At 52.8% G+C, this 13,504-nt stretch overlaps 1 protein-coding gene across 2 annotated transcripts in view; it reads right to left on the reverse strand.

Annotated features, from left to right (window-relative positions):
* bean1 (brain expressed, associated with NEDD4, 1) overlaps positions 1-9,593 on the reverse strand; it is a 214,722-nt gene extending 205,129 nt beyond the window's left edge. Inside the window, exon 1 of one of the 2 annotated variants that reach the window (XM_072517817.1) lies at positions 9,243-9,593. In XM_072517817.1, the coding sequence (XP_072373918.1) occupies positions 9,243-9,285 (43 nt within the window). In that variant the 5' untranslated portion in view covers positions 9,286-9,593. The remainder of the gene's footprint in view (positions 1-9,242) is intronic. The other variant, XM_072517816.1, reaches the window with a different exon arrangement.
* Between the last annotated feature and the right edge of the window lie 3,911 nt (positions 9,594-13,504).

The raw sequence follows: 13,504 nt of genomic DNA on the forward strand, positions 1-13,504 counted from the left end.
TACTGATCCTCTGACAGTGCGGCGCTCCCTTAGTACTGCCCTCTGACAGTGCAGCATTCCCTCAGTACTGACCCTCAGACGGTGCAGCACTCCCTCAGTACTGCCATCTGACAGTGCAGCACTCCCTCAGTACTGACCCTCTGACAGTGCGGCACTCCCTCAGTACTGACCCTCTGACAGTGCGGCACTCCCTCAGTACTGACTCTCTATTAGTGCCATGCTCCCTCAGTACTGATCCTCTGACAGTGCAGCACTCCCTCAGTACTGACTCTCTGACAGTGCAACGTTCCCTCAGTACTGACCCTCTGACAGTGTGACCCTCCCTGAATACTGACCCTCGGACAGTGCAGCACTCCCTCGGTACTGACCCTCTGACAGTGCAGCACTCCCTCAGTACTGACCCACTGACAATGCAGCACTCCCTCAGTACTGACCCTCTTAAAATGCAGCACTCCCTCAGTACTGACCCTCTGACAGTGCAGCACTCCCTCAGTACTGACCCTCTGACAGTGCTGCACTCCCTCAGTACTGACCCTCTGACAGTGCAGCGCTCCCTCAGTACTGACCCTCTGACAGTGCAGCACTCCCTCATTACTGACATCTGTCAGTGCAGCACTCCCTCAATACTGACCCTCTGACAGTGCAGCACTCCCTCAGTAATGAGCCTCTATTAATGCCATGCTCCCTCAGTACTGGCCCTTTGACAGTGCAGCACTTCCTCAGTACTGACCCTCTGAAAATGCAGCACTCCCTCAGTACTGGCCCTCTGACGGTGCAGCACTCCCTCAGTACTGACCCTCTGACAGTGTGACCCTCCCTTAGTACTGACACTCTGATAGTGCCGCACTCCCTCAGTAATGACTCTCTGACAGTGCGGCACTCCCTCAGTACTGACACTCTGACAGTGCGGCACTCCCTCAGTACTGACCCTCTGATAGTGCAGCACTCCCTCAGTAGTGACCCTCTGACAGTGCAGCACTCCCTCAGTACTGACCCTCTGGCAGTGCAGCACTCCTTCAGTACTGCCATCTGGCAGTGCAGCACTCCCTCAGTACTGACCCTCTGGCAGTGCAGCACTCCCTCAGTACTGACCCTCTGACAGTGCAGCACACCCTCAGTACTGACCCTCTGACAGTGCAGCACTCCCTCAGTACTGACCCCCTGACAGTGCGTCACTCCCTCAGTACTGACCCTCTTGACAGTGCAGCACTCCCTCAGTACTGACCCTCTGGCAGTGCAGCACTCCCTCAGTACTGACCCTCTGACAGTGCAGCACTCCCTCAGTACTGCCATCTGGCAGTGCAGCACTCCCTCAGTACTGACCCTCTGACAGTGCAGCGCTCCCTCAGTACTGAGCCTCTGACAGTGCAGCGCTCCCTCAGTACTGTCCCTCTGACAGTGCAGTGCTCCGTCAGTACTGACCCTCTGACAGTGTAGCGTTCCCTCAGCACTGGCCTTCTGACAGTGCGGCACTCGCTCAGTACTGACCCTCTGACAGTGCAGCACTCCCTCAGTACTGATCGTCTGACAGTGTAGCACTCACTCAGTACTGACCCTCTGACAGTGCAGCGCTCCCTCAGTACTGACCCTCTGACAGTGCAGCACCCCCTCAGTACTGACCCTCTGTCAGTGCTACACTCCCTCAGTACTGATCCTCTGACAGTGCGGCGCTCCCTTAGTACTGCCCTCTGACAGTGCAGCATTCCCTCAGTACTGACCCTCAGACGGTGCAGCACTCCCTCAGTACTGCCATCTGACAGTGCAGCACTCCCTCAGTACTGACCCTCTGACAGTGCGGCACTCCCTCAGTACTGACCCTCTGACAGTGCGGCACTCCCTCAGTACTGACTCTCTATTAGTGCCATGCTCCCTCAGTACTGATCCTCTGACAGTGCAGCACTCCCTCAGTACTGACTCTCTGACAGTGCAACGTTCCCTCAGTACTGACCCTCTGACAGTGTGACCCTCCCTGAATACTGACCCTCGGACAGTGCAGCACTCCCTCGGTACTGACCCTCTGACAGTGCAGCACTCCCTCAGTACTGACCCACTGACAATGCAGCACTCCCTCAGTACTGACCCTCTTAAAATGCAGCACTCCCTCAGTACTGACCCTCTGACAGTGCAGCACTCCCTCAGTACTGACCCTCTGACAGTGCTGCACTCCCTCAGTACTGACCCTCTGACAGTGCAGCGCTCCCTCAGTACTGACCCTCTGACAGTGCAGCACTCCCTCATTACTGACATCTGTCAGTGCAGCACTCCCTCAATACTGACCCTCTGACAGTGCAGCACTCCCTCAGTAATGAGCCTCTATTAATGCCATGCTCCCTCAGTACTGGCCCTTTGACAGTGCAGCACTTCCTCAGTACTGACCCTCTGAAAATGCAGCACTCCCTCAGTACTGGCCCTCTGACGGTGCAGCACTCCCTCAGTACTGACCCTCTGACAGTGTGACCCTCCCTTAGTACTGACACTCTGATAGTGCCGCACTCCCTCAGTAATGACTCTCTGACAGTGCGGCACTCCCTCAGTACTGACACTCTGACAGTGCGGCACTCCCTCAGTACTGACCCTCTGATAGTGCAGCACTCCCTCAGTACTGACCCTCCATCAGTGCAGCACTCCCTCAGTTCTGACCCTCTGACAGTGCAGCGTTCCCTCAGTACTGACCCTCTGACAGTGCAGCACTCCCTCAGTACTGACCCGCTGACAGTGCAGCGTTCCCTCTGTACTGACCCACTGACAGTGCGGCAATCCCTCAGTACTGACCCTCCGACAGTGCAGCACTCCCTCAATACTGATTCTCTGACAGTGCAGCAATTGCTCAGTACTGACCCTCTGACAGTGCGGCAATCCCTCAGTACTGACCCACTGACAGTGCAGCATTCCCGCAGTATTGACCATCTGACAGTGCAGCACTCCTCAAAACTGACCCTCTGAAGTGCAGCACTCCCTCAGTACTGAGCCTCTGACAGTGCAGCACTCCATCAGTACTGACCCTCTATTAGTGCCATGCTCCCTCAGTACTAACCCTCTGACAGTGCAGCACTCCCTCAGTACTGACCCTCTGACAGTGCAGCACTCCCTCAGTACTGACCCTCTGACAGTGCAGTGCTCCCTCAGTACTGACCCTCTGACAGCGCAGTGCTCCCTCAGTCCTGGCCCTCTGACAGTGCGGCACTCCCTCAGTACTGACCCTCTGACAATGCAGCACTCCCTCAGTACAGACCCTCTGACAGTGCAGCACTCCCTCAGTACTGACCATCTGACAGTGCAGCAATTCCTCAGTACTGACCCTCTGACAATGCAGCACTCCCTCAGTACTGACCGTCTGACAGTGCGGCACTCCCTCAGTACTGACCATCTGACAGTGCAGCGCTTCCTCAGTACTGACCCTCTGACCGTGCAGCACTCCCTCAATACTGACCCACTGACAGTGCAGCGCTCCCTCAGTACAGAACCTCTCACAGTGCAGCACTCCCTCTGTACTGACCCTCTGACAGTGCACCGCTCCCTCAGTACTGACTCTCTTGACAGTTCAGCACTCCCTCAGTACTAACTGTCTGATAGTGCAGTGCTCCCTCAATACTGACCCTCTGACAGTGCAGCGCTCACTCAGTACTGACCCTTTGACAGTGCAGCACTCACTCAGTACTGACCCTCTGACAGTGCAGCACTCACTCAGTACTGACCCTCTGACAGTGCAGTGCTCCCTCAGTACTGGCCCTCTGACAGTGCAGCACTCCCTCAGTCGTGACCCTCTGACAGTGCAGCATTCCCTCAGTACTGACCCTCTGACAGTGTGACCCTCCCTCACTATTGACCCTCTGACAGTGCAGCACCCCCCTCTGTGCTGACCCTCTGACAGTACAGCACTCCCTCAGTACTGACCCTCTGACAGTGCAGCACTCCCTCAGGACTGACCCTCTGACAGTGCAGCACTCCCTCAGTACTGACCCACTGTCAGTGCAGCACTCCCTCAGTACTGACCCACTGTCAGTGCAGCACTGCCTCAGTACTGACCCTCTGACAGTGTGGCACTCCCTCAGTACTGACCCTCTGACAGTGCGGCACTCCCTCAGTACTGACCCTCTGACAGTGTGGCACTCCCTCAGTACTGACCCTCCGACAGTGCAGCACTCCATCAGCACTGACCCTCTGACAGTGCAGCGTTCCCTCAGTACTGACCCTCAGACAGTGCGGCACTCCCTCAGTACTGACCCTCTGACAATGCAGCACACCCTCAGTACTGACCCTCTGACAGTGCAGCACTCCCTCAGTACTGATCCTCTGACAGTGCAGCAATCCCTCAGTACTGACACTCTGACAGTGCAGCACTCCCTCAGGACTGGCACTCTGACAGTGCAGGACTCCCTCAGTCCTGACCCTCTGACAGTGCAGCGCTCCGTCAGTACTGACCCTCTGACAGTGCAGCACTCCCTCAGTACTGACCCCCTGACAGTGCGGCCCTCCCTCAGTACTGACCCTCTGACAGTGCAGCACTCCCTCAGTCCTGCATTCTGGCAGTGCGGCACTCCCTCAGTACTGACCCTCTGACAGTGCAGCACTCCCTCAGTACTGCCATCTGGCAGTGCAGCACTCGCTTAGTACTGACCCTCTGACAGTGCAGCACTCCATCAGTACTGCCATCTGGCAGTGCAGCACTCCCTCAGTACTGACCCCCTAACAGTGCAGTGCTCCCTCAGTACTGGCCCCCTGACAGTGCGGCAGTCCCTCAGTACTGACGCTCTGACAGTGCAGCACTCCCTCAGTACTGCCATCTGGCAGTGCGGCACTCCCTCAGTAGTGACCCTCTGACAGTGCAGCACTCCCTCAGTACTGACCCTCTGGCAGTGCAGCACTCCTTCAGTACTGCCATCTGGCAGTGCAGCACTCCCTCAGTACTGACCCTCTGGCAGTGCAGCACTCCCTAAGGACTGACCCTCTGACAGTGCTGCACTCCCTCAGTACTGACCCCCTGACAGTGCGTCACTCCCTCAGTCCTGACCCTCTTGACAGTGCAGCACTCCCTCAGTACTGACCCTCTGGCAGTGCAGCACTCCCTCAGTACTGACCCTCTGACAGTGCAGCACTCCCTCAGTACTGCCATCTGGCAGTGCAGCACTCCCTCAGTACTGACCCTCTGACAGTGCAGCACTCCTTCAGTACTGACCCTCTGACAGTGCAGCACTCCCTCAGTACTGACCCTCTGACAGTGCAGGACACCCTCAGTGCTGACCGTCTGACAGTGCAGCACTCCTCAGTACTGACCCTCTGACAGTGCAGCGCTCCCTCAGTACTGTCCCTCTGACAGTGCAGTGCTCCGTCAGTACTGACCCTCTGACAGTGTAGCGTTCCCTCAGCACTGGCCTTCTGACAGTGCGGCACTCGCTCAGTACTGACCCTCTGACAGTGCAGCACTCCCTCAGTACTGATCCTCTGACAGTGTAGCACTCCCTCAGTACTGACCCTCTGACAGTGCAGAGCTCCCTCAGTACTGACCCTCTGACAGTGCAGCACCCCCTCAGTGCTGACCCTCTGTCAGTGCAACACTCCCTCAGTACTGATCCTCTGACAGTGCAGGGCTCCCTGAGTACTGACCCTCTGACAGTGCAGTGCTCCCTTAGTACTGCCCTCTGACAGTGCAGCATTCCCTCAGTACTGACCCTCAGACAGTGCAGCACTCCCTCAGTACTGCCATCTGACAGTGCAGCACTCCCTCTGTACTGACCCTCTGACAGTGCGGCACTCCCTCAGTACTGACCCTCTGACAGTGCGGCACTCCCTCAGTACTGACTCTCTATTAGTGCCATGCTCCCTCAGTACTGATCCTCTGACAGTGCGGCACTCCCTCAGTACTGACTCTCTGACAGTGCAACGTTCCCTCAGTACTGACCCTCTGACAGTGTGACCCTCCCTGAATACTGACCCTCGGACAGTGCAGCACTCCCTCGGTACTGACCCTCTGACAGTGCAGCACTCCCTCAGTACTGACCCACTGACAATGCAGCACTCCCTCAGTACTGACCCTCTTAAAATGCAGCACTCCCTCAGTACTGACCCTCTGACAGTGCTGCACTCCCTCAGTACTGACCCTCTGACAGTGCAGCGCTCCCTCAGTACTGACCCTCTGACAGTGCAGCACTCCCTCATTACTGACATCTGTCAGTGCAGCACTCCCTCAATACTGACCCTCTGACAGTGCAGCACTCCCTCAGTACTGAGCCTCTATTAATGCCATGCTCCCTCAGTACTGGCCCTTTGACAGTGCAGCACTTCCTCAGTACTGACCCTCTGAAAATGCAGCACGCCCTCAGTACTGGCCCTCTGACAGTGCAGCACTCCCTCAGTACTGACCCTCTGACAGTGTGACCCTCCCTTAGTACTGACACTCTGATAGTGCCGCACTCCCTCAGTAATGACTCTCTGACAGTGCGGCACTCCCTCAGTACTGACACTCTGACAGTGCGGCACTCCCTCAGTACTGACCCTCTGATAGTGCAGCACTCCCTCAGTACTGACCCTCCATCAGTGCAGCACTCCCTCAGTTCTGACCCTCTGACAGTGCAGCGTTCCCTCAGTACTGACCCTCTGACAGTGCAGCACTCCCTCAGTACTGACCCGCTGACAGTGCAGCGTTCCCTCTGTACTGACCCACTGACAGTGCGGCAATCCCTCAGTACTGACCCTCCGACAGTGCAGCACTCCCTCAGTACTGATTCTCTGACAGTGCAGCAATCCCTCAGTACTGACCCTCTGACAGTGCGGCAATCCCTCAGTACTGACCCACTGACAGTGCAGCATTCCCTCAGTATTGACCATCTGACAGAGCAGCACTCCTCAAAACTGACCCTCTGACAGTGCAGCACTCCCTCAGTACTGAGCCTCTGACAGTGCAGCACTCCATCAGTACTGACCCTCTATTAGTGCCATGCTCCCTCAGTACTAACCCTCTGACAGTGCAGCACTCCCTCAGTACTGACCCTCTGACAGTGCAGCACTCCCTCAGTACTGACCCTCTGACAGTGCAGTGCTCCCTCAGTACTGACCCTCTGACAGTGCAGTGCTCCCTTAGTCCTGGCCCTCTGACAGTGCGGCACTCCCTCAGTACTGACCCTCTGACAATGCAGCACTCCCTCAGTACAGACCCTCTGACAGTGCAGCACTCCCTCAGTACTGACCATCTGACAGTGCAGCAATTCCTCAGTACTGACCCTCTGACAATGCAGCACTCCCTCAGTACTGACCCTCTGACAGTGCGGCACTCCCTCAGTACTGACCCTCTGACAGTGCAGCGCTTCCTCAGTACTGACCCTCTGACCGTGCAGCACTCCCTCTGTACTGACCCTCTGACAGTGCACCGCTCCCTCAGTACTGACTCTCTTGACAGTTCAGCACTCCCTCAGTACTAACTGTCTGATAGTGCAGTGCTCCCTCAATACTGACCCTCTGACAGTGCAGCGCTCACTCAGTACTGACCCTTTGACAGTGCAGCACTCACTCAGTACTGACCCTCTGACAGTGCAGCACTCACTCAGTACTGACCCTCTGACAGTGCAGTGCTCCCTCAGTACTGGCCCTCTGACAGTGCAGCACTCTCTCAGTCGTGACCCTCTGACAGTGCAGCATTCCCTCAGTACTGACCCTCTGACAGTGTGACCCTCCCTCACTATTGACCCTCTGACAGTGCAGCACCCCCCTCTGTGCTGACCCTCTGACAGTACAGCACTCCCTCAGTACTGACCCTCTGACAGTGCAGCACTCCCTCAGGACTGACCCTCTGACAGTGCAGCACTCCCTCAGTACTGACCCACCTTCAGTGCAGCACTCCCTCAGTACTGACCCACTGTCAGTGCAGCACTCCCTCAGTACTGACCCTCTGACAGTGTGGCACTCCCTCAGTACTGACCCTCTGACAGTGCGGCACTCCCTCAGTACTGACCCTCTGACAGTGTGGCACTCCCTCAGTACTGACCCTCTGACAGTGTGGCACTCCCTCAGTACTGACCCTCTGACAGTGCAGCATCCTCTCGGTACTGACCCTCTGACAGTGTGGCACTCCCTCAGTACTGACCCTCTGACAGTGTGGCACTCCCTCAGTACTGACCCTCTGACAGTGCAGCATCCTCTCGGTACTGACCCTCCGACAGTGCAAATCTTAATTTTCTATCCAAACCAAAGTCTCTCTCTTTAAATTAGGAATGAAATGAGCAGTGAAGGTGCCTGGGGCTGAGCAGGCAGGGAAATACCCTGGGGTGCCTGGATGCTTGTCATGAATTATCATTGAACATCCATCTCAATAAAATTTCTTCATCCCCCCCTCCACCCCACCCCACCACAACACCCAGAAGATGAAAGCTCAGTGTTTGAACCACTTTCTGAGTGCAATGTGCTGGATTCCGATCCACTTGAATTCAGCTGTGCTTCAGAAGGGGTCTTGTGTTGCTGGATGCCTTCTGTCAGCACAGGGTCACATCAGCTCGGGACAAGGGTGTGGGAGCCGGGGACATCAATCCCCTTCAACCCCATTTGGAAAACGACCCCTCCCCACTCTCCCCTGCTAGGTGGAGACCCACATCCGGAGAGAGGGAAAACAGACAGCCAGGAAACAGTTTGGAAGTGAGCAGAAGGGGACAGACATATTTGCCAATGCAGACACTCTGGGAGGGGGGGGGGGGGAAATGAAAATGAAAATCGCTTATTGTTACAAGTAGGCTTCAAATGAAGTTACTGTGAAAAGCCGCTAGTTGCCACATTCCGCCGCCTGTTCGGGGAGGCTGGTACGGGAATTGAACCGTGCTGCTGGCCTGCCTTGTTCTGCTTTCAAAGCCAGCGGTTTAGCCCTGTGCTAAACCATGCCCAGGATCGCTCCCCACACTGACCAGCCCTTACCCCAGTCCTGAAGTCAGTGGATTGCATTGGATGCAAAAATAATTTGACAAAAAGAATTGTGTATTTCTGAAGAAACACTCCACATTCATTCAAACGCAGAGGAAGCCTTTGCTCAGAAATAGGGGATATTTCGTTGTCAAACTGTGACCAACAAAATATCTTGATTTTTTCCCCCCCCATATTGTGTTTATTCCCTCTTGAGAAAAAAGCAAAACAGCGAGCTAATGGCAAACCGATCCGTGCTTGAGGGCGGGGATGAAGTTTGAATGCAAGGTGCAGGATACACAGTTTGTTTCCCATCAATCGAAAAATATCCAGGAATATGGATTTGCAATTTGTCTTCCTACCTGAGCAGAATAATACGATTATCTCCATGCGCCAGGTCTTCATCCATAAGACTGCATTTGCTGGAGAATTGTATATTTCAATATATTCCTGTCTTGTCTGCCTCTCTCATTCGATTCTGGGTTGGGAGACAGCTCTGCCGTTGCAACCTGGGCAAACGACTGATTTTTACCAAAGGGCGTTCAAACACCATCTCCTCCCCGTGTTGTTGGGACCAGGCTCCCATCGGCTGCGATTCTCAGTCCCCTGCTCATATTCACCATCCCCTCTCTCTCCCCCTGTCAGATAATCTCCGGCTTCATCGCCAGCTCCAGCGAACGCTGCAAATGCAACAGCAAACAATCTTTGCCCCCTAGAGTCAGGACTCCGCCCTTTCTACATCGCTCACACGCAAGTGGATAATTTCGCCTGGAGGGGGGAATCTGCGCCACTTTCCCCTGTATCTGAGCACCTCCCCGGGTATGTGCCTGGGAGCAACACTTGTGTGCAACACACTTCAGTCTCAACATTTCAGATAACTCCATGCAGCACATCTAGACACATCTGAACAGATGTCAGCTACTTTCCAACTTTTGGGTTTTAAGGGCGCCATCAAGCATTCAACAACTTCCCTCTCTGAAAAGCATTTGTTTTCTGTTGATCCAAACATGCCAGTTTTGTTGATTGCCCAATGCAATTAAGGTTTGGAGTTGCTTCCTGACAAATGGTGTGGACAAACCTTTAACCTCTGAACAGAAGGACTTGCACTTCAGAAGCACCTTGCACGGACTCAGAACATTTCAAAGTGCTTTGCCCCCCAATGAAGTTTTTTTTATTCGGTAATGGGACGTGGGTGTGGCTGGCTGTGCCAGCATTTATTGCCCATCCCTAACTGCCCTTGAAGGGGCAGTTAAGAGTCCAACCACATTGCGGTGGGTCTGGAGTCACATGTAGGCCAGACCCGGTAAGGACGGCAGATTTCCTTCCCTAAAGGGCATCCGTGAATCAGATGCATTTTTACGACAATCGACAATGGTTTCATGGTCGTCATTAGACTTTTAATTCCAGATTTTTATTGAATTCAAGTTTCACCATCTGCAGTGGCAGGATTTGAACCCAGGTCCCCAGAGCATTACTCTGGGTCTCTGGTTTACTGGTCCAGTGACAATACCATCAGGCCACCACCTTCCAAGTACTTTTCCTGTTGCAATGTAGGAAATCTGGCAAACCAATTTACACGTAGGAAGCTGCCACAGACCTCAATGGGGGCAAGATCAGGTCATCGATCTCAGTGATGTTGGTTGAGGAATAAATATTGGCCAGGGCCCTGGGTAGGACTCCCCTGCTCTTTCCAATTTGTCATGGAGACAAAGAATCATACAGGACAGAAGAGGCCCTTTTGCCCTCCTGATTGGGCTGACGGGTAACAACATTTAAATTCAATGAGTAAATATGGAATGTAAGGCTAGTCTCAGTAATGGTGACCGTGAACCTGAAGGCCCAGTTTAATCAGAAATAAGGTGACTCTCCAGAAAGACTGCTGCCTGTTAGTACTGCATTTTCTCAACTGTAGGAACCCAGGACGAATGTCTCTACAAAGAAGATACTAACCAGAGACTCTAATCAGCAAGCTTGCTGTGGAGAAAGTGTCGTAAAAGAACCACTATCGAAACAAAGATGCTTACCTTTTGACTTTCATCCTTATTATTTCCCTCCCCCCTCTGTGTTTGTCTCTCGTGTGGGTGGGTGGAGGGTGGGAGAGTTAAAGTGGGTAGTAGGTAGTAGCTTGATGTTGTTCAGTTGTATTTACTGCGTATTTCATGATAGTTCTCAGTATAAATAAACAGTAAATGAGTTTAAACTTACAGACGTGGTGGCTGTAATTATTGGGTATTTCTATAAGAATTTATTTCTATATTTTTATAAGAATTATTGGTTAATTCAATTGTGTTGGGACTCCGGAAGGCGTGGGGCTGGAACTAACCGCTCACCTGCCCAGGGTGTAGTAACAATCTATGCACAGTAACAGGAGTCTCTTAACAGCTGAGTATAGAGGTAACTAAAGGCATGAACGAGGGTTTCAGCAGCAGAAGACCTGAGGCAGGGGCAGGGTTGGACTATGTTATGGAGGTGGAAATTGGTGGTGTTTTGACGGAATAAAAACAGAAAATGCTGGAAAAGCTCAGCAAGCCCGGCCGCATCTGTGGGGAGAAAAACGGAACTAATGTTTCAAGTCCCACATGACACTTCTTCAGAACTGTGTTAGTGATGGCCTAGAAGCTCATCTCAAAGTCAGATATGATTCATCCCCGGAATGTTAGAGCCACATTATTCAGGGGTGATGTCAGGAAGCTCTTCTTCATACAAAGGGAAATGGAAATTTGGAACTCCTTCCCCCAAAAACCTGTTAAAGCTGAAGGGTGTGAGCAGAAGAGTTAGAGTTCCAATCCGCACCTGTCGCTGCTTCGTACCTGACCTGGGAGTGTTAGACACTGGGTACCTGCTCGTCTAGATGCTCACATTCCCCAGTGTTTCCATCCTTTGCTCTGATCAACAGAGATTCCCTCATGGAGGCAAATAACCTTTTTCTCAGATTTCAGCTGTTGATTTCAGCCCCAGAAAATGTCATCCAGGAATGAAATTTCAAATTCATTTTTGCGGGACGTGGGCTTCGCTGGCTGGGCCAGCATTTACTGCCCATCGAATAAATGGAACAGGCTGATGTAATGTTCACCTGTCTCTGACCTGAAGAACTTGACAAAACCGCTCCTAATTTGGGATGAGCAGCGTCAGCGTGACAGAGAAAGGGTGTGTGGTAACTGACTAAAGTCTCTAGGGGCCTCTCCGAAAGAGGGATGTGTTGCTGGGGGAGAGCAGGAGGAGATTTACTCTCTAAGGCCCTCCTGCCGTAGCGCAGTAAACCAAGGGACTGACGAAAACTGTGTAAAACTCACGGGCTGTATGCACCAGAGAACGTTTGACATGGAATGTAAACATACACTGTAATGACAAACACAGTGATCGAGTAAATAAGTGAAGTCGCCATAGCTTCAGGTTACTTTTACCATTGAGGGGGAGAGCTGACTGGCACCAATTTAACCTGAGGATCACCACACCTCAGGGGAGGGGCAATGGTGAATAATCTCAGGCCGGTACGGGAATTGAACCCAGGCTGGTGGCCTTAGCTCTGCATCACAAACCAGCTGTCCAACTAACTGAGCTAAACTACAAAGCTCTCGGGGACAACTGAATAGTCAGTTATAGAACTCACAAGAATTACTAGTTGAGCAAAGGTGCTGCGGGAAGACTGAGTCTAGGGATCTAATTTTTGTTTGCTCTGTAGCTGAAGAGGTTGTGAGTTTAGAGTGTGGTTTTTGGGTGTCTTGGGGAGAGGTACAAGAAGCAGTAAGTGAATGCTCAGGAATCAGCTGGTCTGATTATTAAGTTCGCAGACGACACAAAAATTGGTGGAGTTGCGGATAGTGAAGAGGATTGTCAGAGGATACAGCAGGATATAAACTGGTTGGAGTCTTGGGCGGAGAAATGGCAGATGGAGTTTAATCTGGACAAGTGTGAGGTAATGCACTTTGGAAGGTCCAATGCATGTAGGAATTACACAGTAAATGGTAGAATTCTTGCGAGCATTGACAGGCAGAGAGATCTGGGCGTGAATGTCCACCGATCACTGAAAGTGGCAACACATGTGGATAAGGTGGTTAAGAAGGCATACGGCATGCTGGCCTTCATCGGTCAGGGCATTGAATATAAAAATTGGCAAGTCATGTTGCAGCTGTACAGGGCCTTAGTTCGACCTCATTTGGAATATTGTGCACAATTCTGGTCGCCACACTACCAGAAGGATGTGGATGCTTTGGAGAGGGTACAGAAGTGGTTTACTAGGATGTTACCTGGTATGGAGGGCATTAGCTATGAGGAGAGGTTAGATAAACTCGGTCTGTTCTCACTGGAACAATGGAGGTTGAGAGGCGACCTGATAGAGGTCTACAAGATTATGAGTGGCATGGACAGAGTGGATAGTCAGATGCTCTTTCCTAGGGTAGGAGAGTCAAGTACTCGGGGACATAGGTTTAATGTGCGTGGGGCAAAGTTTGGAGCAGATTTGCGAGGCAAGTTCTTTTACACGGAGGATGGTAAATATATGGAACGCGCTGCCTGGGGAGGAGGTGGGAGCAGGTACGATAGCGGCATTTAAGGGGCATATATATGAATAGGGGGGAATGGAAGGATACGGACTCCGTAAGTGCAGACGGCTTTAGTTCGGAAG

This window comes from Scyliorhinus torazame, chromosome 10, assembly GCF_047496885.1.
Source record: "Scyliorhinus torazame isolate Kashiwa2021f chromosome 10, sScyTor2.1, whole genome shotgun sequence".
NCBI classification, from domain to species: domain Eukaryota; kingdom Metazoa; phylum Chordata; class Chondrichthyes; order Carcharhiniformes; family Scyliorhinidae; genus Scyliorhinus; species Scyliorhinus torazame.